The 26,946-nt window shown below is 35.8% G+C and overlaps 1 protein-coding gene across 2 annotated transcripts in view; it reads left to right on the top strand.

Annotated features, from left to right (window-relative positions):
• Positions 1-26,946, top strand: part of LOC126966306 (myosin-IIIb-like) — a 99,752-nt gene extending 72,806 nt beyond the window's left edge. Inside the window, exons 10-22 of one of the 2 annotated variants that reach the window (XM_050810277.1) lie at positions 1,998-2,148; positions 3,341-3,551; positions 4,550-4,845; positions 6,385-6,677; positions 8,077-8,351; positions 10,038-10,203; positions 10,963-11,185; positions 12,829-12,960; positions 13,967-14,112; positions 15,041-15,219; positions 22,799-22,876; positions 22,956-22,973; positions 24,747-26,946. In XM_050810277.1, coding sequence (XP_050666234.1) covers positions 1,998-2,148; positions 3,341-3,551; positions 4,550-4,845; positions 6,385-6,677; positions 8,077-8,351; positions 10,038-10,203; positions 10,963-11,185; positions 12,829-12,960; positions 13,967-14,112; positions 15,041-15,219; positions 22,799-22,876; positions 22,956-22,973; positions 24,747-25,095 — 2,517 coding nt within the window. In that variant the 3' untranslated portion in view covers positions 25,096-26,946. The remainder of the gene's footprint in view (positions 1-1,997; positions 2,149-3,340; positions 3,552-4,549; positions 4,846-6,384; positions 6,678-8,076; positions 8,352-10,037; positions 10,204-10,962; positions 11,186-12,828; positions 12,961-13,966; positions 14,113-15,040; positions 15,220-22,798; positions 22,877-22,955; positions 22,974-24,746) is intronic. The other variant, XM_050810278.1, reaches the window with a different exon arrangement.

Genomic DNA, 26,946 nt, shown 5'->3' with positions numbered 1-26,946 from the left:
GGACCTCTAGCTTAGTAGGTAGGATCGCTAACCACAAAGAAAAATGAATGATGAATGCTACGAGTATCGAGATGAAGATAGACTATTAAAAAGTTGTGCGCCCTCGTAAATAAACATACGCTTGCCATAATTTGTTCTTGTCTTAGGTAGTATCAAGTAGCTGGCCCGTCTCATAATGCATTTAGACACATGTTTAGTTTGGGTAAGTAAGATTGATGTATGGATGGAATTATGTAGAATTTTTTGTATGTATATACATGTATGGTATGCGGAAAGTTGTTTTATGTTCATGAGGTTAGTTTGTTTGTATATTTTATGTACGTAAGTGGGTGTTAAATAAGCGAAATGAAATAACATTTTCATGAGTCTATTTTGTATTGTTAGCAATTCAGCTAACTTGATTTATTGAGCACTGATATTACATATTACATACATACATACATAAAATCATGCCTTTTTCCCATAGGGGTAGGCAGAGACAAATTCTTTCACTTGCTACGATCCTTACATACTTGTTTCGCTTCGTCCACTTCCATTATTCCTTTCATACATGCTCTTCGGTTTAGGGTACTCTTGACCTGGCCTTTTTTCAAGACGTCCCTGATTTGATCTTGAAACGTCCGCCTAGGTCTACCCCTCCCAACACTTTCATTCACACTGGCCTTATACACTTTCTTCGTCAATCGTTCTTCATTCATTCTTTCGACATGTCCAAACCATCTCAGCATATTACATATTATACGTTGATAATTATGATAATAATTAACATTTTACATATAAATTCTAATGTTTTTGATTATAAAAAACAGCTCTTAATATAATACAGAAACATTGAAAAAGACACAAAATATTATTTTTCAAAAGGATACTTTTGAATCGTAACAGTTTTTATATGACGATTGTCGTGCCCGCCGTTTATAGGGAAGACACTGTATTTACTGTCTATTGTATTCTCTTTATGTATGTATTCTGTTTGTCCCAATTGGTGGACCAAATAAATAAAACATACAAAGAAACATGATGTGATCTAGTTTATTCATCCCACTGATTTGAGGGGCCTGACACTGCCATCACAGGCCTACCTTTATTAACCATCTCAGTCACTTCAGATGTATGTCTTTCTAAATGGCCTTTCTTACTTCGTCTGTTGTAAGGGAGGATGTGGTGCATACAAATTACTAATAATATTATAAGTAACTAGCTGACCCAGCAAACGTTGTATTGCCGATATTAAAATCGCGATACAAAAGTAACTGTTGATCGTAGATGGGTGAAAATTTGAAGTTTTATGTATTTTTTAATGTAAAAATGTCATGATCAAACAAAAATAAAAAAAATTTCAAAAAAAAAAAAGAAAATTGCCGTGGACCACCCTTAACATTTAGGGGGATGAAAAATAGATGTTGTCCGATTCTCAGACCTACCCAATATGCACTCTAAATTTCATGAGAATCGATCAAGCCGTTTCGAAGGAGTTTAACTACAAACACCGCGACATGAGAATTTTATATCTATATATATAAAAATGAATTGCTGTTCGTTAGTCTCGCTAAAACTCGGGAATGGCTGGACCGATTTGGCTAATTTTGGTCTTGAATTATTTGTGGAAGTCCAGGGAAGGTTTAAAAGGTGAATAAATATGAAAGTGTTCGGAATTAAATAAAAACAACAATTTTGTTTTTCCTTTGATGTGTCCCCCGTCGTCTGATATTTGTTTTGTATGGACGTATTTTCTATGAGAGAATTTATTGACGCACGGTTTGACAGTTCTGCTGTGAAACAATTTCATTACGACAGCAGGGTGCATATTTTACGAAGTAATTTTTGATGTTATGATATATTATTGACAAATTCATATAAAAACATTATTTTATTTATTATATACAGAACAACGTCTGTCGGGGCAGCTAGTATTAGATATATAATTTCCATAAAAATATGTATGGTCATCAAAAATACAAATTGTGTTAATATAAATGTTATTATGTTATTTTCAGGTTGTAGGATTCCATGAAGACGAAGTTCAAGTATTGTATAAGATGCTGGCTGCCATATTGCACTTGGGGGATATCGAGTTCGTGGAAACTGCGGGAGAACATAACACAGACAATAGAGCAACAATTATAGATGCAGCACCCTTACATAGGGGTAATTCATATATTCTGTTAATAGCTAGTTGTAGTATATAGTAGAAATAGCAGTATATATTGACGACTTGTATAGCCGAGTGGTTAGCGATCCTACCTACTAAGCTAGAGGTCCCGGGTTCGAATCTCGGTAGGTGCAAGCATTTATATGATGAATATGGATGTTTGTTTCCGAGTCATGGATGTTTAAATGTATTTATGTATGTTTATATGAATATATGTATGCTTAAGTAAGTATATTGCATTAAATATATCATTGTCTTGTAACCCATAACACAGGCTATATATGCTTAACTTGGGGCAAGATAATTTGTGTAAAAAGTGTGTCAATATTATTATTATTATTGAGTGATATATAGTCCTGTGGTTCCCAGGGGCATTAAAAGAATAGGAAAGTCCCAGGCCCAAGGGTGTCGTGTGCTCTTTGCACAGGATGCCTTTTTCTACCGTAAAGCAGTAATCTGTAAGCATTTGGGTTTCGGCCTGAAAGGTACCGTAGCTAGTGGGTAAATTAGTTTTAACATCTTATATCTCAAGGTGACGAGCGCAATTGTAGTGCTACTCAGAATTTTTGGGTTTTTCAAGAATCCTGAGCGGCATTGCATTGTAATGGGCAGGGCGTGTCAATTACCATCAGCTGAACGTCCTGTTCGTGTCGTCCCTTAATGTCACAAAAAAAGAAAATTTTACATTATATAGAATGTTTTATTCCGTATCGTTCTGTGGCAGTGAATTACGGGGCTCGCGCTCTAGATGTTTTCAATTATGCCTGTATGTTTTAAAATTAATTTAAATTTGTCTAAAGGAAACAAAAATAACTCCCCGTCCCGCATTGTTCATATATTTTGTTTTCAAATTTAATTTGTGTGATTAATCCCAAATGTGAGTGAGAGAGATTTTATCACTTTTTAAAAATAACAAATTGTTTAGATTTGAAAGAGCGACATCTCAAGTCAATTTCCTAATATGCAAATATTGGGGTTGAGCAGGTTATCAACTGTAATGTAACGATTGGCTCAGTTTGAAGAGCACTCGGACGGAACCCCGCGGTCGCGAGTTCGAGTCCCGCATCGTTCATAAATTTGGATAAAAATATAATTTATTTTTTCCCAGAAGTGTGGGATACCACTTAAAAATATTTTTTTTAAAGATTACCGTAAATCTTTATTGAATCGTTTTGTATTAAATTTCAGCGTCCTGTCTCTTGGGTGTCGAAACTTCAGATCTTCGGGAATGCCTGACCAGTAGCAGTGTTGTGACGAAAGGGGAAACCATCGCCAGATATTGCTCGCCAGTGGAAGCGGCTGTCGCCAGGGACGCGACTGCTAGAGGACTGTACGCGAGAGCGTTTGACAGAATTGTTGAGAGGATCAATGCCTTACTTTGCCATAATCGTCCACAAAGGTGAGATAATTAACAATTTCTCAAGTAAAAATATTCTTGTTGGTGACTAAAGTGTGATTTTTCTATTAAAATTGGGATCGTGGGGTCCGTCAGCGCAAACCATTATTAAATAGATGTCGAGGCGAATTATAAATTTGACAGATGACCCGAGATCTGGCACGTAGCTTTTCCAAAGAATAAGTTTGGCAATTCAAAGAGGCGACGTTGCCAGCTTCTTTGGCACTTTACCTACAGATTGCGAATTTAATGCGGTTTAATAATATAGTAAAATATAGCTTCTGAAAAAAAATTACATTGTTATTTAAATATAACTCGTTTGCAATGCTTACAGTATATTCATACCAGTTAAAACTGATGAATGACACATCAAATATATAAGGCAAGTGTGTGTGGGCAAGTCGGTCGCGGGAGACCTCGTAGAACATTGGTCGACCAAATTGGGGACGTTTTGAGAAAAGGAGAGGTCCGAAGCACCCGCAACCGGCGAGCATGTATGAAAAGAGTTTTGAATGTAGAGGAAGCGCGTGAGGTTTGTAAGGATAGAAGCAAATGGCATTCTATTGTCTCTGCCTACCCCGACGGGAACAAGGCGTGAGTGTATCTTAAAACTGATAAGAAATTGGATAGGTACTACCTATTAGTATCACCAATTAAAAAAAAGTGTTCAATATTGTTATGAATTTAAATATTGTGACCGGTTATATTTAATTGTCGACCCATAAAGACAAGTGGTTAGTGACCGTGCCCACTAAGTTAGAGGTCCTGTGTTCGACTCCTGGTAGGTACAAACATGTGTATGATAAGTAATCAACATCATTTACATATCATATAGGTACTAAAACCTTCTCCGGAAGACACTGCATCTTATGGTATAAGTACTATTCCGATCGGTTTAGGAGTTTTCGCTGTATAACCGAATAAAAAAACCAGCTTCTATATAATTGTATTTCTGTGTCGTACAAAATTACTCCTTAAATTTAAAACAATTTGTTTTACAGCAACGAGCAATTGTCAGTTGGAATACTGGATATATTCGGGTTTGAAAACTTCACAAGGAATTCATTTGAACAATTATGCATAAACATTGCAAACGAACAAATACAATACTACTTCAACCAGCATATCTTCACCTGGGAACAGCAAGAGTATATGGCGGAGGGAGTTCCTGTCGATCTTGTGGAGTTTTCTGATAATAGACCAGTCTTGGATATGCTGCTGTCCAGACCAATGGGCTTGTTGGCACTTCTTGATGAAGAAAGTCGGTTTCCGAGGTCGACGGACAGGAGTCTTATAGGTATGTAAGGAAGGAATTATTAGACGATATTTTGTTGAAGTTAAACTTCTTTAGACGCGTTATGAAAAAATTATGAGAGTGAAATTTTAAGTTGCGCGCGCATCACTGTAACACAAAATTTTCTGACTTTTGCGTCATTCGTTATCTTTTTTTTGGTTTCTTCGTCCATTATTAAGACAGGCAAAGGGTTCAAGCCCATACAGCCTTATTCATTACTTAATAATTAACTGTCGAAGCCATCTTTGCAAGATTTTTACAAAAAAAATCTGTCTAAAAACGTAGAACAGCACGAGGAATAATTTATTTTAATGATTTTTGTCTACGTTAGGCGAAAGAAGTATCACTTCTTGTGTGCATACATAAGTACACACACATTTTTTTATCATCGCCATGATTTAATTAGAATGATTTGCAGCCTTAATCTTAGATAATTAATACGTCTAGGTAGAGCCTCTTGCTGTTAGGCAACGCATGATAACAGGCTACTTTTATTGAAGTGAGGTAGAAGGTATTAATTGTTAAACTCGTGTCACTACACGTGAACTGATCGATAATTTGTAAGACAGTCGTGTTGAAATTATGAATGAAAGTTGATTTTCTGATAGATAAACTTTTTAATGTAATATAATTGTAATAGTTCTGAAGTGTTAATTTTTTTATGTAATATAAGTTGTCATTTTGTGTACCATAGCGTAATAAATTAATATTGTAATTAGTTATTTTATTATTACTTTTATATTGATAAATAAAGCAATTTTGTGTGAAATCTTCCACTTCTGCCGGCACTCCCGGAGTGCAACTGGTTATTTTTACTTTAGTTGCATGACAGCTACGTTTTGCTCTCGCGATAGATTTATATATATGTGAATTTGTTTTAATGTGCGTCCGTTGTTGAAAATAGATGTAAACAGTTCGTCACTATTTTATTTGAGGTCTTTGCAGCTGTCACAGTCCATCAAGATGTATAAATGATCTAAGGATATTTGGCTCTAAATTAGGCTATTTTTGATAGTATAATTTGATGATTTATGAGATTTTATTTGTAATTTTATGGTTTTTAACTGGAATAGACTAATATTATTACAATCTTCATTATGATATATAAGTAATACAAAATTTTATTTTTATTAATTACTAGCTGACCCGGCAAACGTTGTTTTGCCATATAAAGTATAATTCACGCGACAGTTTTATAAATAATACCCTATGTGTTATTCTGGTGTGTAAGCTATATTATTGTAAAGCTTCATCAAGATCCATTGAGTAGTTTTTGCGTTAAAGAAGTGCAAACATACATCCAGACATACAAACTTTCACATTTATAATATTAATAGGATTAATTTTATATTACTATTTTTGATTGTAATATTTAATATATAAGTATCCATTCCTACCTACCCTGTGGCAGTATCCATAAACATAAAACTAAATATTTTGGTTTTGAAACTCATTTTAAGTAATAAGTACTTTGATTATTCATAGTTTCGATCCTATACTTGTTCAACCTTTTCTATAGTGGCTACCTTCTTAAATTTTCAGAGAAATTTCATCGAAACATCAAAAGTAAACATTACGTGCGGCCAAAATCGGATGCTGTATGTTTTGCCGTGCATCACTTCGCTGGCCGGGTCGTCTACCAAGCCGATGGCTTCTTAGAGAAAAATCGTAACTTCCTCCCGCCGGAAGTCGTCCAATTGATGAGGCAGAGCCAGTATGACGTTATCAGATTCCTGTTCCAATGCCCAATCACGAAAACGGGAAATCTGTACTCACCTCTGCAAGGAAACCTCGATCCAAGAACATTAGATATTTCCATGGCAGTTGATTTTCAGGTACAAACAATATCATTTCAATATACCACCAACCAGTGGGAGGATCCTTTGCACAGGATGCCGACTAGATTATTTGTGCCACAACGGCGCCTATTTCTACCGTGTTTCGGTCTGAAGGGCACCGTAGCTAGTGAAATTATTGGGCAAACGAGACTTAACATCTTATGTCTCAAGGTGACGAGCGCAGTTGTAGTGCTGCTCAGAATTTTTGGGTATTTCGAGAATCCTGAGCAGCACTGCATTGTAATTGGCAGGCAGGTCGTAGCAATTACCATCAGCTGAACGTCATGCTCGTCTCGTCCTTTATTGTGACAAAAAAATATGCAGTAAATTTTGTAGTGTAGTCACATTTTAATAAATGTTTCATAATTCTAGCTAATAAAGTATAAATATCATCTATCCTGAACTCATGTATGTATGTCCAAATGTTGTCTTTTATTGAATTTTAAACTTAACATCTATTTGGGTAGAGCAAATTCTTCAACCACTTGAGTCACATAATGTACAAAACAAATTTATTACGAAATTCACAAGAATTGTAAAGCAGTTATGTGTTAAAGATGTGTAATGATAACACAACATGGTTGGATTTTTTGGCGACCGCTGTGAGGCTTTATAATAATAAATTTTATTGTACGATATTATTGTGATAAAATTATAGACCGCTGAGTTTCTTGTGCCCGTTCCTCTAAGATCTGAGTTATACTCTTTTGAAGGGGTGGTAGATTTCAATATATGATTTTAAATCCTAATTTTACTACCTGGTTTAAGTGATATTTTAATGTTACGGGTACACTATCAACTATATTGTCACTAAAACCAGGCAATTTAATTGTAACAAATGAAGTCGATTGACTAGCAACTGTTTAATTTTAATATCACTAGTGAAATTGTAATATCACGGCTTTGACAGTATACCTGCCACATACACATTTAAGTATTGCAAACACTGACCTGTATAAATACCACTGGACAGGCTGTTCCACATGTTTGACAGGAAATTTTTTTTGCCTATTTGAAGCGTCACTCGCGAGCGTCCAGAGAACTAATTTTAATAATAAGACGTATAATACAAAAATGGATACTAAGGAACGTACAATTCCCTGAAGTATTTTTTCATTTTGAATTAATTTCGTTCGTTTTCCGTGTTAATTATACGCGAAGAATCAACGTAATATTTTTTTTGTAAATAGTTTGCCAACATCTTTCGATATTTGCTAAGGTTGTCATCAATAGTTTTAGTACCGCAGACACTCGCTACATGGCAGACAGCGCCAAAATGGCGAATATCAAACAGGCACAAAAGTACTTTGACAGCCGCCAGTTCAGTGGTATATAGAAGAGGTCAGTGATTGCAAAAAAATGAAATAGATTATTTATGATACGTAAATAATTCTAGGACCGTTTCAATAGCCGTGGACTCGCTTCCCAATCTCGTGCTCAGCAAACCGTGGCTACATACTTCCGATACTCTTTGATGGAGCTACTACAAAAGATGGTCAGTGGAACTCCGCAGTTTGTCAGATGTCTGAAACCCAACGACACTCGATCCCCAAAGCACTTCGATTCAACAAAGATACTCAAACAACTGAGGTACACTGGAGTTTTGGAAACAATAACAATAAGACAAAATGGATTCTCGCATCGGCTTACTTTTGAAGACTTCATCAAAAGGTATTGTTTTATATAAACTAGGGGAATCATAGTAGTATCATTATTTCAGCTGGAAGACGTCCACTGCTGGACATAGGCTTCCCCCAAAGATCACCACGACGATCGGTCCTGTACTGCCCTCATCCAACGTATTCCGGCGATCTTGACTAGATCGTCAATCCATCTTATGGGGGCCTACCAACACTACGTCTTCCGGTACGTGGTTGGGATTCGAGAGCTTTACTGGGCAAATGAGACTTAACTTTCATATTATCTTTCTAGGCGACGAGCGCAATTGTAGTGCCGCTCAGAATTTTTGGGTTTTTCAAAAATTCTGAGCGGCACTGCATTGTAATGTGTAGGGCGTATCAATTACCATCACCTGAACGTCCTGCTCGTCTCGTCCCTTATTTTCATTAAAAAAAAGAATGCTGGGAGTTTCTTGCGCCGCTTCTTCTCTCTCAGAGCGCCACTTGTTTCAGGAGCGGTATTTGTATCTAGTATATTAGAACTGACAGCAAAAGAATTCTAAAGAAGTCAATTTTGAGAAAATAAATGCGTTTTATTTGCGTTGTTTGTTATAAATTATACAGCTCATTAATTCTCAAAATAACAAATGAAGCCAAAACGGCTAGTATTTTCTTAAGAGTGACCAAACAATAAATGAAGTAGTAAATGTATAATTTTCTGGGAAGGCCTACTGAGATATCAACTCTGCAAAAAATGTTTTTCAACACACTTGCTCGTAAAGTGAGCCTTCTGACATCGTTCTTAGGGCCATAAACCGACATAGTAATAGTTCAAATTATATGAGCGATAAACAGAGTATTTTCAATTTAACCGGGTAGTTTATTTTTTGTAGCAACAAAGAGGTTTTATGCTTCTGAAAATCCATCTATATTCTTGGAATAAAAAAAGGTGTCCCTAACTAAGACGAAAAATCATTTATTATTATCAAATTATTTATAACTCACAGTAATTTATTATAAAATATATGCATTTTAGTGATAAAATTATACTTTTGAAGTAGGCTGAATGGCTATATGTATCACCTTACATTTGGTGCAAAAAAAACATGCGCGCCATTACCCATAACTTTCATATTTATTAATTAAACGATTTATGCAATACATGTTTATCTTTTCCTCACAAGTGTGTTGAAGAAGTACGTATCAAACTCGTCAGCAATGCTTACTAGACACTCGACTGATTTACGATTACTGCAACCCACAGCGTCGTGCATAGTGAGCAACTTATCTCACGTGTATCATAATAGCAGAGAAGAGCTACGTAAAATCTTCTCGTCGAAAATACCATAGTGTCTGAAGACGAAGGTTATTAAACCAGTGTGCCAGTGTCCAGTGATGACATAAGGAACGTAGTCGTGGTCGCTAACTATAGGCTTTATAGATTATTGTCGCTCCGAGGGCAATGGAGGGTGCTATGTTCGGAGTTTCCCTGCGACATATTCCTGATAGTTGCGAAACTGAAGTGGCAGTGTGAAGGGCACATAGCTCGACGAACAGATGAGCGTTGGTAATGTTTACACATTACTGCTACACGGCAGGTAGGCGCCGTTGTGGTACCGATAATCTAGCCGGCTTCCTGTGCAAAGGAGCTTCCCACTGGTAACTACCTAATCGAGTGGCTGTGAACAGCTGTACGAAAAACCCTTTTTAGGTTAACAATTTGTTATATTTTTTTTAGGTATGGATTCTTGGCGTTTAGCTACAATGAGGAAATCAAGCCGAATCGGGACTCTTGTCGACTTTTGCTGGTCAGATTGAGAATGGATGGTTGGGCATTGGGCAAGTCAAAAGTCTTCCTCAAATACTACCACGTTGAAACCCTGGCGAGAATTTACGAAGAACAGGTTTGTCAGGACATTGAATTATATTTTCCTCCATGATCAGCTTATACCGGTCACAATAATATGTACAGAACCCTCGATTGGCAAGCTCGAAGTCAAAGTCACATAAGCTTCATTCAATTAGGCCTAAACTGGGACTAAAGGACAGAACCAGCTCCTGCGTCCCGTAATCCCAGCGACGTATATCTACGTCTCTCGCTTTCACCACACCACCAAGGCCTCCGACATTGTTCAGTACTTGGTGGAGAAGATAAGGTTCCGGTTGGGGGTCGAAAAGTTCGTGTCGCGTCACGCAGTAGACTTCAACTCTTTTGTTGTTCGCTAATAAGGCTTTTTTTTTATGGGCTTTTGAATCGTCACTACAAATATATATAAAACAATATGTTCGTAATATTTACTACAATATGTTCTTAAAAAGTTGAGCTCATGAGAAGAAAATACAAGAAATTCAACGGGCACTCTTTTCAATCAAATAGAGTATTTTACAATGGCTGTTGTAATATACATAACAAATTATTTGTAAGGTGCTGCATCCAATATATGAGTCCTTATTTTCATAAAAAAAGAATGCTGGGAGAGTTTCTTGCGCCACTTCTTCTCTCTCAGAACGCCACATGTTTCCGGAGCGGTATTTGTGTCTAGTAAAAACACTGTGGGAATGTTATACTGCAAAAAGATTATGTCTAGTGCTTTTTTTTTCCTATGTTTGACAAATTACCAATTTGAAATTTTCAGCAAAATTTAATACTGTCCGATTTTTAGATCAAGAAAATAGTGTTAGTCCAAGCGCGGGTTCGAGGTTGGATGGCCCGGAGGCGGTACAGTCGGATGCGCGCAGAGATGGCAATATCGGCGCTCACACTACAGCGCCACGTGCGCGGCTGGCTCACCCGGAAGAGGCTACAGGAACGGCAGAGGCAGATAGCGCGCGAGTTCCAGCGGGAACAGCTACTGGTGCAGGAAAACATGAGGAAGCAGCAGAAAGGTGAATGAATAAATGAATGAATAAAAAATATAAAATATAAAATTTGTACATAAAACTTATGGTAATGGTAGGACGATTAGGCGGCCATATCGCTATTCAGTGATCTCTTCGAAGTTAACTAAAGTTGTAGGAGTTTTTATTTATAGCTTTATGACATAAGACAATAAGTTGACATAATAATATAGGATATACGAGTACATAAAAGGCATAAATGGCATTTATTTTCTCAAAATTGATTCCTTTAGAATTCTTTTTGATGTGATTTCTAATATACTAGATACTACTGCTGCTACGGAAACAAATGGCGCTCTGGGAGAGAAGATGAGGTACAAGAAACTCTATCAGCATTCTTTTTTTTGCGCTCTTTTTAATAATATATACAATATTGTACTGTCATTGCTATTGCTATAAAATAATCATAATCTGGTCCCAGGCTGTCCGATCACTTAGATATTCAGCTGTGGAGTAATAGGATTTACGATAGAGCCATTTTTTAATGTAACATTTTAATTTATTTATAGATAAAGCCTGAACAGTGGCTGGGACTTTATTATAAAAGTGTATACATCTACCCTTAAAGCTATTATGTATCTTATGCGGCCTACTAGAATTAGTTACTAGCAATCCCTTATTTATAGTGTTATAAAATTGACAAATATACAATATTGTCAATCTTATTAAAATGAGCGCAAAAAAAAATGCTGGGAGAGTTTCATGAGTCGCTTCGTCTCTCTCAGAGCGCCATTTGTTTCCGAAGCGGTGGAAGTGTTAGAATAAGCTCGATTATATGACTAAGCAATGTCCATTTGTCCACTTTCAAAAAAAGCACGTGTACTTTTCTAAAAGGCCAGCAACGACAATTCCTCTGGTGTTGCGAAAGAATCTCGGCGGCGGTGACTTAAAATCCGTACGCTCCTCTTCTATAAAAAATAAAAAGAGAATATGGGTGTCTATATATGTTCGCCTAAAACTCGAGGACCGTTGTCCCATTCGAAATGAAACTATATACTTAATCCGATCAGTACATACCGACGAACATAGTTATGTTAGTGCCCAATAGGTGGCGCTAGTGGTAGTGACTTTTATCTTTAGAAGCATACAAGGTGGAATTGATGTGATATTTTAGTGAAAGTGTGATATTTTAGTGTGAAGTACAAACGAGCATACGGGTCACGGGTAATGGTGATTAGATTAAGGATTGGTCTCCGCTGCGCTCCAACTAGATACCGCACTCTCTAAGAACAATAGCTTTTTTATAACGGCAACTTGACACTCAATGGCATCTTTCAAATATTGTAACTTATGTACGCTTTTTACATTGAAACGGATAAAATACAAAATACTTACTGATGATAAGTGATCCCAGTGTCTTTCTTATTTCTTGTAGTATTATTTTTACAGAGTTTTACTACGCAACCCAGCATTTTAGTTTCAAGTATTAGCAAAATTTAACATGTGGCACGCCAACGTTACACATTCTCCGATATTGGCTCGAGTACGCCCACTTGGGCGTAGTATTAGTTGCCGCACTTTGCGACTACGCTGTATCTAGTTGGAGCGCAGCGGAGATCAATCCTTAATCTAAGAGAAGAACATTTGATATTTTAATTGAATAATATATACAACTTTCTTCTTTATTTTAGGCGCACCAAATAAGAATAAGGCGATGTTGAAAGCGAAGGCCTTAAAGCAGATGACGTCAGATAACAGTAATGACGTCAGCAACAACAAAGAAAACATCAAGAACGATAAGGCTGCTATTATTATACAAAGTCGTACGTATATACATACAGTAGGTACTTAGTTTGAATAAGTGGATCTCATAAAATCTCACACAAATTAAATTTGAAAACATGATGGATTCAGTCGATCCTGTAGATGAAGCCACAACCTGAGAGTTAAACACGCCATACAAGATTTATCAACGATACCTCACTTGAACGGTTGGGTCAGTGGAAGAGCGCTTGCACGAAACGTGGGTTCGTGTGGATAAACTATCACTTTAAAAAATAACAAATTGTTTAGATTTGAAAGAGCGACATATCACGTCAATTTCCTAATATGCAAATATTAGGGTTGATCAGGTTATCAACTGTAAGGTAGATTCTTTAGATGAAGCCACAACCTGAGAGTTAAACACGACGTACAAGATTTATCAACGATACGTCACCCGAACGGTTGGCTTAGTGGAAGAGCGCTCGCATGGAATGCGAGAGGTTGCGGGTTTGAGTTCCGCATCGTACAATAATTTTGTTTTCAAATTTAATTTGTGTAATGAATCCCAGAAGCGAAAAAACTTAAAAAAATAACAATTATTTCATATAATCTTATTATTTCTGAAACAATATTTAACCGTAGAAAACTAAATGAAGTTGAAATTAGATAATTGTGCATTTAGAGAAAGGAAAAAAAAAACATTTAAATACATAAGAGTCTTTATATTCAGAATCTTTATTTATCTCACAAGAGACGCAATAACCAGATTCAACAATTCGATTTTTAAATTACAAAAAAAAATTAAGACATACTGTAAATAAAATTTGAAAACAAAAATTTATGAACGATGCGGGACACGAACCCGCGACCTCTGGCGTTCCGTGCCAGTGCTCTGCTAACTGAGCTAACCGAGTGACGTGTCGTCATAAAACAAACAAATTTTATTTGTGTATAAATCCTAGAAGTGAGGAGTACATTAAAAACATCACAAATTGTTTAAAAATTAAAATATCAATCTCGACTCGCCATTACGGGCATGACTCCATGTTTGTATGTATGTAACAGATTACCGGGGCTACAACACTCGTCGCAAGCTGAAGGGGCAAGCGCCCCCTCCACCGGATCATGCCGCCCCACAACCCCCCATTCAAGATCTCCAGAAGCATTCGGTGCTGGAACGCGCTGCTCAACTGCAGGTGTTCGCGGATCGGGTCAGTATACCCTCACCATCATGAGTGCTGGTCATTTACAAGATGTTGTCATGAAACATTCTTGGTTGCGCCAGGGAATTTTAAGTGGACTGTATTTAAAAGAGAGTACTCAGGTGAACAGAGCAGGAATCATAGAAATCAAACGAAAAAGCTGGTACTCACCTCCTATCCAAGATTTTGGATTCTTCTATATTTTCCTGAGTGTGCTGGCAAAACACATTATATATTCGCGGGACGATTAACCTAGGAATTACTACGATCTCACGCAAATCAACAGGGATACGTGGATTTCCTGGATTTATCAAATGATCTTTGAACAAAGTTACGGTGCTCAACCTTCGCTTGCGGTAACTTGACAGAATGTGAACTACGCCATGCGACCATAGATGTCGCGGCTCGCGGCTTATTCTTAAGTTGTTAGGATAATTGTTTTAGGGCTTAGGGAAAAGGTTGTGTATTTGTTAAAAGTTTTCCTCTGAAGTCTTTTCAGTTACTTTCAAAAAAGAACGTACACATTCCATTAATACGACACTACTGTGATTCCTATGGTGTTGAAAAGATGGTTATTAGTCATCTTTAATCGCTTGCTATGCTAGTTTGATCTTCTTATCCATTAAAAAAATGGCAGTTGTAGAAACTGCCGATAGAAGTGAAAGCTTAGAACTATTACAATTAAAATTTCTGTTTAGAAACAACTAAATTAATAAATCAAACAAAAATACTATTTCAACAATGCAAAGTAAAAACACATTGAACTTTTAACTTAATCCATTCAATTTCACATAAAAGATATACACAGCATTAATGTTGCACAATACGTCAGCTGTATAGCTACAGATATACTGCTATAAGATATATCCTACCAAAAACTGCCCAACGCGGCTAATGATGTTTTTACTTCAATAACATTATATATTTCTTTCATTAGTTACATAACAATAATCAAGAGTTCCACAAAAACCTACGTCGCCACCAGCCCGGGATTCGGCTATCGGATGTTAGCAACCCACCACAGGAATACCGAGCACCGCCAGGCTTCGCTCTTGTTCCAGCCATAGTCCGAGGGCAGCCTTCAAGACATGAGGTTGAAGCCAACAGGCTCTCAAGGTAAATAAATGAATTAGCACAACTACTTTCATATAAGTATGATATAAGTATCCTCCTTGTCACCATAACCTTGTCATATACACATGAAGCATTCTCGAAAGCAAGCAAACAAGCAAGCCACCAGTGGGACGCTCCTTTGCGCAGGATGCCGGCTAGATTATGGATACCGCGAAAAAATGCTCCCTGTTGTTATAATGAAATTGTTTCACAGCGAAACTGTCAAACCGTGCGTCACTAAATTCTCTCATAGAAAATATGTCCATACAAAACAAATATTGAAAATAATAATAATTATAGGTACCAAATCGAAATAAAAACTATCCTATCTCTCAAGTTGGACCAAACTGCACTCCATGGAGTAAACCCCATTAAAATCCTTTCATTAATTTAGGAGTCCATCGCGGACAAACAACGTGTAACGTAATTTATATATATTAAGATAATTGACAATTAACAATTATTGCCATTTGACACATTTCTGACAAATTACATTTATTGTAAGGCCAAAGGCCAAATCAAACTAAAATACAATAAACGAATATTTAAATCATATTTTAATATAGGTTTATAACTGAAAAATTACATTGACATAAAAGCAAAACTAAATTTTACGTTTACAGTACCTTTTTGATGTTATTGAAGATAAACTTCTTTGACTATTATACGTTGCTTGTGGACAACAACATTTAAAAATAAAAGTTTGCAAAAAAATTCTGACGTTTGCGACATTAATTAATTTTTTTGGTTTCTTCGTCCATTATTAGGACAGGTACAGTTTCAAGGCAAAACAGCCGTATTCTTAATATTCAATAATTTATTTCACGATTTTTACAATTTAGTTATTTCTACAAACGTAGAATAGCACGACGAATGAATAATTTTAAGGGTTTGTTTTGTTACGCCAATAAAGTATAACTTCTTGCGTGCATACATAAGTATACACACACTTTTTTTATTTTAGACAGTGGAATTCAGTGGAAACTGCCCTTTTTTTTAGTTAATCAATTAAATTAATATTTTTATAGTAACGAAATTCGTTGCTATCCGGTGTCCCACGCCGCCGTACGTTTTTGTTAGTGTAAACAGCACGCGGGAGCCCCAATTTTGTATTGCATTCGACAGAGGATGTGTTGATATATCTATCCACATACCATTTACGATGTGCGAACTTACTTAGGTATAGGTAGTAGGTAGTCATACCTAGAGTTTGATGTGTCCTAAAACTGACCAATGTCTCCATCCCATTTTAGAATGCAATCACTGCAATTCTGTATTCTTAAGGCGACACTAAATGCCACCGACCTTGAGCGATATGAGTTCACGGCTGCCGGCCCGCCATCTGTGTAACAAAGCCAATATTTTCAAAATTCTTGCGTGGAAAACAGTTTATATGCTTACAATCCTCGTTATTCACTACTAATCTGAATAAATGAACCTACACAAAAAAGTTCAAGCTACAAGAATAACTTTTCTGAGAGATGTACCAAAAAAATGCGTCACGCCTTGCCAAAAAACTTGTTTAACTTCAAAGAAATGTGGTAGTTCAAAAAGGCTCGGCAGTGTTAACTATAACCAACAGCAAGCATTAGCAACCTACAAATAAGACTTAAGGATATGTGTAACAGGATTAAGTAGTATTCATAGCTCGAAATGCTATAATTTCACCACAAAACTTGTTTAAAAACACCATGTTTGCGTGTTTTCTGCTTACTCTTCGCCTTAAACACCCGATTTTGAATAAATGAAAACGAAAAATATTTATTTCAGTTACAAAAATTGTACAAACATATGGATGTGACCTTCTATTAAATGAAGAACCTGTACCAGATGGCCACAAAATTTTTATTATTGTGATTTAAATTAAATCAATTTTTTTTATTGCACGTCACTTTAGTACAAAATGGTGGTACGTACATAAACATACGTATATAAGGGTAGAGACCCTTATATACACAGCAACATTTTATTTAAACAAAATAATATTAAGAAGTATTATAGGTAATAATATTAGCATGTATTTGAAACGGGGGAATATAATCGAAGTTTTCTAACATCCAACTAACTTTTTAACATTATTAATTTGAGTAAAATAATAGAAGATTTGAAATTATAACAATACTTACAACCAGATTATGTATATAATGATATTAACTTGCGATGTTCCGAATTCTTTTCATATTCCTAAGTTATGAAAGATTACGGTGCTTAAAAATACTAATTTATCTTCCATGATTTTGTGTAACGCTCAGTGGAATAGAAAAGAAGTATATTTACTTACCATAGAGAGTTGCCACCGAATTCCACCTCCGCACGACACGCCACAGATAAGGATATCATCCCCACCATCTGGACGTGTGGCTGTCCTCCACAGTGCGATTTTCGAGGAGCTTCCTTGTGCGGTGTTTCCGGGACGATACGACAAGGGTACCTTGAAAAAATGCGCGTACCTTAAAGGCCGGAAACGCTCCTGTATTCCTTGTTGCAAGAGAATGTGGGCGGCGGTGATCACTTAACACTAGGTGACCGTACCTCCCGTACGCTCCTTTTCCATAAAAAATAGGCGCCCGTTTTAATTACAATCAAGTGAACCGTATGGTAGCTTTTACTTATCTTCATAGAAAAAACAAATAAGTAACTACGATGCCTCGTCATTAACTAATTACAATCTTCTCATTATAAAGCGTACTAAAATATCATTCGGTTAGGCTAAATAACTTGATTACTATCATGGTGATTATCTTAAATGAGTGCGTATTATGATATTCTGATTCTGAGAAATAATTGTTCGCTGCCGAGACGTTGAATATAACTGAAAATAAAACTCAACACCGAAAACGCAAACAGAATTTACGATTATTTAGACATGGTAAGACTAATGTGGATTAATCGAGCTTTTCATTAGCACAATGAGGATGTCTTTTCTAGTCCTTAAAAGAAAACATAGTGGCCGTTTTTCCATACAAACATTCTCGATTGTTTTTTCTTTGGTTTTGACCCTAGATCGAAATTATGATCAAACTAGCTTTTACCCGCGGCTTATTGCGCGTGCATAGTTACTTTGGGAAATGATTAGATTCCTCTGGTGTTGCAATCGAATGTGGGTGGCGGTGATCACTTAACACCATCTGACCCGTACGCTCGTTTGTCCTCCTACGACCCGCGCGACAGCAGATATCCTCCCTAACGTACACACATACCCCGGCATGGGGCATAAAATTGTGCTCAATTTTGTTTGTGGTGGTGGACGGCGTTTAAGGTGGAGTGAATTCCCCTTATGTTACAAAAGTCCACATTAAGCGTGGAGCGGGGTGCCGTGGTGTTAACTGCCTCGTTTGTCCTTGGTCATGCGCGGTACTGTGCCCTACCCAGAATACGAGGAACAGCCAGAGCGCGAATGCACGGGGAGGGATTCTCCGGCTCTATATGAGCCGGTACCCTTCTGGGGTAATTTCTCTTTTGATACCGCTCTCATATTTTTTTGGGGGGAAGGGGGGGGGGGCTCCGGTCCTCGACACTAACCTATGCGAAACATAGCGGCACTAGGCCGCTACTTCACGCCGGTATTCTGTGCGAGTGTGGTAAGTAACCCGGACGAGTCTGGCCCGATTGTGCTGACGTCAAAAGACGGTAGCGTGAATCTCCCACTTTCAATAAGCCCGTAGTCGCCTCTTACGACACCCTTGGGCCTGGGACTACCCTATTCTTTTTACGCCCCGGGGAAGCACAGGGCAAAGGGCTCTTTTTGCTGCAGAATTATTCGCGCGATTTATAACCTAGGTCCTACAGAATCATTAAGAGAAAAATTTAAAGAAATAAACATTTTGACTTTGTTGCTTCTCAGTACGTTTTTGATAATGTTCTGTATGTTCATAAGCACATTGAGGAATTTACTAGAAACTGTGACATTCATAATGTTAACACGAGGAACAAACATAAACTTGTTATGCCTACTACTCGGCTGGGTCGAGTTAGTAAGTCTTTTGTTGGGCGATGTATATGCTTCTCCAATATGATTACGAAATTTAAAAGAATTGTTAAAAAACTTTGTGTGGGAAAGATTACTATAGCATAAACGATTTTCTTAATGACACCACGGACTGGGAATGAAGCGAACACCCTCAGGCTGTACAATAAACATTTATAATTAAAGAATTATAAATGTTTATTGTACGATATCACATTGTAATCCATATTTTAAATAAAAAAAAAAATAAAAGCCCGCTGAGTTTCCTGCGCCCATTCTTCTCAGGTCTGAGGCAGTCTCTTTTGAATGGGTGGTAGTTTTTGACGTTCAATAAGTGATTTTGAATCCTATTTTGAATAAAAATATTTGAATTTGAAACTCACAGAGATCGACATATTTACGAGGTATGCATCCCCAGCACCAACTCAAGTACCTTGGACACGAGAACTACAAAAAAACTAAATGCTATATTTTTGTTTATCTTAATTTGTTAATAATAATTGCAATTTTTATATACTCATATATAATATAATACATACTTTCGATTCATTTTTTCTAGATGTCATTCCGAATTGATTGAGCCATTGCTGATATTTTTAAGAGCTTTATCAAGAGTTAACACGTTTTTTAACTTGTTGACTAGACTATTGTTGCAAATCCAAACTATTCAATGACCAACTCAAACATTTACACAAAATATAATAATCTAATATATTATATGTGAAATCTATTGAGACAGATCCGATCATAAACAAAAAAGCTCGTAAACTGTCCTAGATAGAAGATAAAACTAAAAAATATTTGGCAGCAAATCGTCTATTTTTTAAACAGGGTGTACCTATAACCTTCAATCCTCCCACATATAAGGGTCGTAACTGTCAACCTCATATATAAAACTTCGCGAGTGCAGTACATAAAAAGCTGACAAAATATTTTTGGTTTTACGTATAGAGGACGGGTGAAAGTAACTGAACAAAAATATATAAGTAATGTTTATAAAGCTAATGGGTAAAGTCGATATGCCGACCTATGCGAAACTACATATATTAATTGCAGTGCTATTCACGTACTTCCACAGTATTTGACGTTGAGTTTCCTTGTCGAGAGTTGAGTTGGTCGTTGAGGCAGAATGATAAGTAATAATAGTTTATTAAAAGTATAAGGATGAACTCACACTCTTACTAACTATACTATAAATCAATTACCGGCTGCTGTTTTCCCAAACCGATACGACTTAGGGACCTTCAAGAAAATAGCATACTTCCACCTTAAACGCCGGCAACGCATCTCTTAACACCTGTGGTTACGGATGTCCATCGGCAGTTACCTCTCCGCTCCCATCCCGTGAGCCTCTTGCCCGTTTGCCTACTCTTAAATAAAAAAAACAGCTGATTCGAGAAACTTAACCAATATAATGTAAACATCATTAAGCTAGAATAACAAATGAACAACGACATGGACTTTGCTTCCTTTGGTCGTTATCATGATATTATCCTCAAAAGTACAATCATCTACAAAAGTGAATAATAGATTTTATTCCATGTACATGCAACTATAAGTCTGTTTACATGCAAATATTACAAACATAAGCCTTAGGTAATCATAAATGAACAAAATATATAGGTATTTTTACTAAAAAAGCTATAATCATTGCTACATGTTCAGACATTTTCTCTAAGTAGATTTTATAATTTTAAAAAACAAATGACTTTCATGTATGTCACTATATTGTTACTCCACTTGAAAATGGAATAGGTGATATTTTAAAAATAACGCCCTTGATCATGACCCCCTCCTATTATACTATTGACTACTATCTACCAACCCTGACGGAATATTTGTGTTCGATAAGTTTATATTGAAGATAAAAGCTTCTTAACTCAATATTAAAAAGCGTTAGTATGTGTGTTAACTACTCAACCGTATATCATGGTATTTTGCACAAAAATTTTGAGAGTTCGAAGTAATTTTAGGTCGATTTGACATAGAACGTGTAACGGGAAAGAAAACTATGGAAAGTGAATCAAAGTTTAACGCAATGGCGCAAAACGAAGTTTATATTTGAAATCCAATATGGCTGCCACGTAAAATCCTTTTTAATATTATAATTATTATCATTGTAATAATATCGATCGAGGTTCTCAGAGGTGCAGAGAACAAAGAATCATTTTTGTAATCTAAGAAGGCCACCGCACAACATAATTGTTACAACGATATGAATATCATTTCCAATGGTCTCCAAAAATCCAAGATGGCGGCCTTTGCCCGGCAGCCATCTTGGATTATATAATATATTATATTCTATATATTATTATTTTATTTTATATCTTTGTATTACCGCTTTAAAGGCTAGAAAAGTGTTGCAATGATCACGTATCACTAGGTGCCCAATTTCTTGTTTATCCTTGTTAAAAAAGAAATAAAAAATGTATGCGTTCGCTTGTTCATTACCTATTCAGGAGTCCTGAATTTATAAGTTCGCAATTCGATTCAGGTTAATGAATGCATGACCCACATAATTCTTATAATAATAAACGCGAGTTTCGTTGGAGGCCTACAAAGGTTTCGAGAAATGTTACGGATTATTGAAATTGAATTGAAGATTAAAGATTAAGATTAACTTATAAATAAACTTGATATAATATACCGCGTGTACAATTGCGAAGAAAAATGAATTCTTTTTTTTATATGTGCGTATTACTTACGCAAACGATTACGGAATAAAAGACGGAGAAGATATTGTCATGTTTATCCAGTTATTATAGAGCGTAAAATTGAAGGAGAAATTTATGCAATATATTCGTATATGCCACAACACGAATTTTTGCTTAGGATTTTTGCCTATGATGTTACACCCGCGTGTATAGTCGGTCCTTCGGTCAGCGCGTCAGCGGACCGACGTACGCCTACGACGTACGACGTAGCTTATAATGCCTACTTCTCGACTTAGTTGAGTTAGCAAGTCTTTTGTCGGACGATGTATATGCTTTTACAACAGGATCCCAGAAAATGTTCAAAGCAAAAGTACTATGTTATGCAAAAGAATTGTTTAAAAAACGTTTGTGTGGTAAAGGTTACTATTACATAAATGACTTTCTTAATGATACCACAGATTGGGAATGGAGCGACCGCCCTCAGGCTATTAAATAATAAGTTTATTATACAATGTTACTTCGTTACTTTGTAAATGTTACGTTAATTGTAAAACATATTTTTGATAAAAAAAGGCCGCGGAGTTTGTTGCGCCCATTCTTCTCAGGCCTGAGGCATTCATTTTGGAATGGGTGGTAGTTTTTTGACTTTCAACAAGTGATTTCACATCCTATTTTGAATAAAAATATTTGAATTTGAATTTGAAAAAAGTTGTTGTATGATTTAAAATATGTGCTGGGAGTTTCTTATCAGTTCTTCTCTCCTTCTTAAAGCCCCTTTACGAACTGTTGTAGCTTACTGACGTTTACTAAGTGTTGTCGCAGTATTTTATGTTATTGTCACTCACTTTGATAAATAAATATATATCTGTTTCTGATTGTTGAAGACACATTTTCTGTATAAAGAAGCTTTAATTGCAAATGCAATTATTAGTTTTCATATTACTACTTTGTAATTTTATAGGTCAAACAACTACGAAGATAAGCCGCTACAGAACCGGCAGAACTTCCCCTGCAATCGACAGTGCGGTGGATTAGTCAGGTACGATTCCGACGACGATATCGAATACTATTTGGCTGTGACATTTACTAATTTGTGCCATTTTATCGCATGCTCTCAGCGAGGAGAACTTGCAACGGTATGGGTAGCTGGTTTAATAAGTATCATCATCTGCACACAAGAGTTTACTTCAATTCAAATTTTATATACAGTGTGTCCTATATTTATAACACGTAATATCTACTAAATTGAATCGTGACCCACCTTAATGTCATTTTGCTACAGTCATCATAAACAAGTAGGTCGAAATTCGCTTGAACATACATTACCTATGTAACTGTCATCATTTTATTAGACACCAATTGTCATACAATCTTTTTCGTGCAAATATAAGCCTAATTGTCTTAATAATTTTAAAAGAATTCTCAGCTAAATAGTTTTATAGTTTTAATTCGTCTGTCATTAAAAGCTTTCTGTTTGTTTATTGCGAGGAAAGAAATTTCAATTCCCGAACTTAACGAGGATAATATGATTATTGCTGTTTAAATAGAAGCATTGGGCAGCAGGTTAATGTAAAGGGCTATATTTCACCGGGACACCACGGCGGCGCAACCAGGAGCCCTATTACGAAAATCGAAACACGAAGTTTCGGTTGACGGATCGTACATTTTCCAGTTAGCAAAGTGTTTCGGATCCGAAAATCGAAACAAAGTTAGCGATTAGACATTTTGTCTTTCGTTTACCTTATTCCCAAATTCAATAATGTCAATGGTTCCGAAACGATATCCGTCCGCACGATTCGGATCCGAAGTACTTTCGTAATAGGATTTAATTTGAAGTTCGACGTTCTTTCGCTTCGGACCGAAACTTCGGTTGTTGATTTTGTTAATAGACCTCCAGTCGCGCTACCGTGGTGTCCGTAAGCTACTAAAACTAGACTCTATACATACAACCAAATGGACACCAGTAAGTCTATAGAGCTGTATAAATTTTATTAGTAGCGGCGACTGGTTGCACCGCCGTGGTGTACGTGTGGATTATAGCCTTAAAGCTACGATATCATGGCAAAAAACCAGAGTTTTTGTACATAAATATTATTTTAAAAATCATAAGCTGAGCCTCTACTTACTTATCTAAATTTATCTCCATATTATTTATATTTTGTATAATATGTAACTTTTTTTAGTGGCAACCCGTAATAAATACTGTTAAATATTTTCTTGTTAACAAATTTGTGTCGGTACTAAAAATACGTTCCCTACATTCATTGCTTGACGTACACACACATTTAACACTTTAAATCACTGCAGTTTTTCAGCTTCGAGTTTTAAAACTTTTAATATCTGGTGCATATTCGTACATCATATTAATATCGACTTTAGTTTACTTCACTAGTGGTATAATCTTTTAGTCAAATATACACATCTACACGTCATTAAGTTCAACGAAAGATCTCAAAATATTTAAGACTTTTAATGGAATTCATTTAAAAACATTTTTTTTTATATATTTAAAAAATAACAAATTGTTTAGATTTGAAAGAGCGACATCACAAGTCAATTTCCTAATATGATATTATTGGGGTTGAGCAGGTTATTAACTGTAAAGTAGATCCTTTAGATGACACAGAGAGTTGAACCAGATATACAAGATTTATCAACGATACATCACTCGAATTATTGGCTCAGTTGGAAGAGCGCTCGCACGAAATGCGAGGCTTCGAGTCCCTCATCGTTCATAAATTTAATTTGTGTAATTAATCCCAGAAGTGAGGGTTATCACTTTAAAAAAATAACAAATTGTTTTGAATTCATTCATAAAGTAAAAGCTCTCTCACATCTCAAAGCTAGCATTCGAATTTATTTAGTAACATATCACACGATTAATTAAAGTTTTCTGTTATTATTTTCAGTAATAAGATATTCCAACTGGTGAAACAATCTCAGAAGACCGAAACGCCTGTCAAGCCAGTCTACAGTCCCACGTATGACCCTGAATCTGATCTAAGAAAAATTTTACGGAACTCTCCAGAAATACTTGCGAAACCTACACTCAGTACAGATGATGACTACGGTCCGTTCAGATTCAAACAATTGTTGAGACCTACTGTGGGACCAACGGAGAGTCTGCGTAAAAGGAAAGTCCGTAATTCTTCAGGACAAAATCCTTGGTTGTCAGACAGCTCACAGGATAGCAATAGTTCTAAGGAACTCTATAACAAACGTAGACCTCAAATCAGTATGGGTGTTTATTATAACTAAGTTATTGCGAAATTGTAATTTATGCTTGTAAAGAAACATAACTCCTGTGCCTTAAGAACTTTAGTGAGTGATTCTGTGAATTCCCACAATGACTGATGTAGGTAGATGATGTGTTTGACACGTAAAACTTCTTGCTGTTAGACAACCGCTGAAAAAACAGGCCAGTTTTATTACTTTAGTGTGCGTAAGAAGCTACGTCTTAATCTCGCGATTTACAAGTCACTTTGTGTTAGTGTGCGTGAATTGCTCAAAATAGATGTTAACTTTCAACCTTAATTTTTTTCGACGTTTTCCCAGCTGTCACAGTCTATCTAGCCGAATAAATGAGCGTAAAATGAATTAGATCGATTGTAGTTCAAAAAATTTTTTTTTCAATTAAAAAAAAACTAGGATCGATTCTATTCTGGCAATACTTATGAACAAAAAAAATCTTTACATTTTGGATACTGTCCACATTTCTCATTTAACCTTTGATATTGTAATATACCGAAAGAAGACCGGGCCGAAATGTGCGTGTGAATAATTAAAAAAAAATAGCGGCACAATCAAAGAAAGCGACTGACGTATTGCGAGTTTAAGACGTAGCTCGTCAATTACACTCTAATGTAATAAATCTAGCCCCAGGCTCTATCTAGCCTTATAAATTATCTTAGAGTAGCCCTTTCATCTCTTAACAATGCCTGTGCATTCTTCATATTATAAGCATACTGTTATTTTTATATTATGAAAGTAAGTCGTCTGTACCTACACGAAATTTAATAGGTAATACCAAAAAAATAGAAAAGTAAATGTATACGACTATAGATGTGAAAAATCCTTATTCTCGAACTTGGGTATTGGATAAAAAATGATCCCACGCAATTATGATGACAGATTTGCATTTGAACTGATCTAGCTCAAATGTTAACCCTTATCGTAAGGTTATAGTAGTTTATGCAACTGTTGTGTAATAAGGGGTATTACAACACGAATGTGGGTTCATGTGGATAATAGTATCACATGAGTGTTTTAATACCTAATTATCAATAGTCGCATAGAACACTTTATCTATACCCATAATATAAATACTCTATAAAAGATTCTGAAATAGTTAGCTTACTGCTAACATTAAAAAAGCCAGTCCTAGTAACCATTACATCATCCAAACGAGTGTTGTAATGTTGTACTCAATTTAATTACAACACTCCTTTGGATGATGTAATGGTTATTAGGACATTGGGTGGGTGTTTGAATGTTGGCAATAAGCTAACTGTTTTAGGATCTTTAATAGAGGGTTAAAAGAATGGTTAAATATATTTTTATCATTATATTATATAATAAATCATTACACAAAAAAAGTACCGATAAAACTCCTTTTAATAAACATTTAATCGTTCATTCTCGTTATTTGTAAGTACTACTACCAAAGCAAATATTATATAAAACACGTTAAATTACTTTTAATTCCTAGTGTAAATAAGTATATTGTATAATATGATTTATGACTTCACGTTACTAATTATATGCGAGTGTATAATTAGGCTATACTTACAATAATCTGATTAGCAATATTATTGCGAATGTTATTTCCCGAATTTTCAGATAATATACAAAAGTATCTATGATAAATTCGTATAGGGAATACTATATTTTGTTGAATTATCAATTTATTTATATATTATTTTTAAAATTGTGAATTTTAAGCTATGTTTACGGTTTTTTTTGTTTTATATAAAATAAATTTCGTTACCTTCTCAATCAATGAATCATGTTGATAAATCATTGACTAGTTATGTGATTTTGTGCCAATGATTATAGTAAGAGTTGATAATTATATAGGTTTAATTGTGATTAATAAACTGTGTTTATGAA

The sequence above is a fragment of the Leptidea sinapis genome, chromosome 10 (assembly GCF_905404315.1).
Source record: "Leptidea sinapis chromosome 10, ilLepSina1.1, whole genome shotgun sequence".
Taxonomy (NCBI): domain Eukaryota; kingdom Metazoa; phylum Arthropoda; class Insecta; order Lepidoptera; family Pieridae; genus Leptidea; species Leptidea sinapis.
Note: the sequence above shows the minus strand (reverse complement) of the source record. Positions and strands in the feature narration are given on the sequence as shown.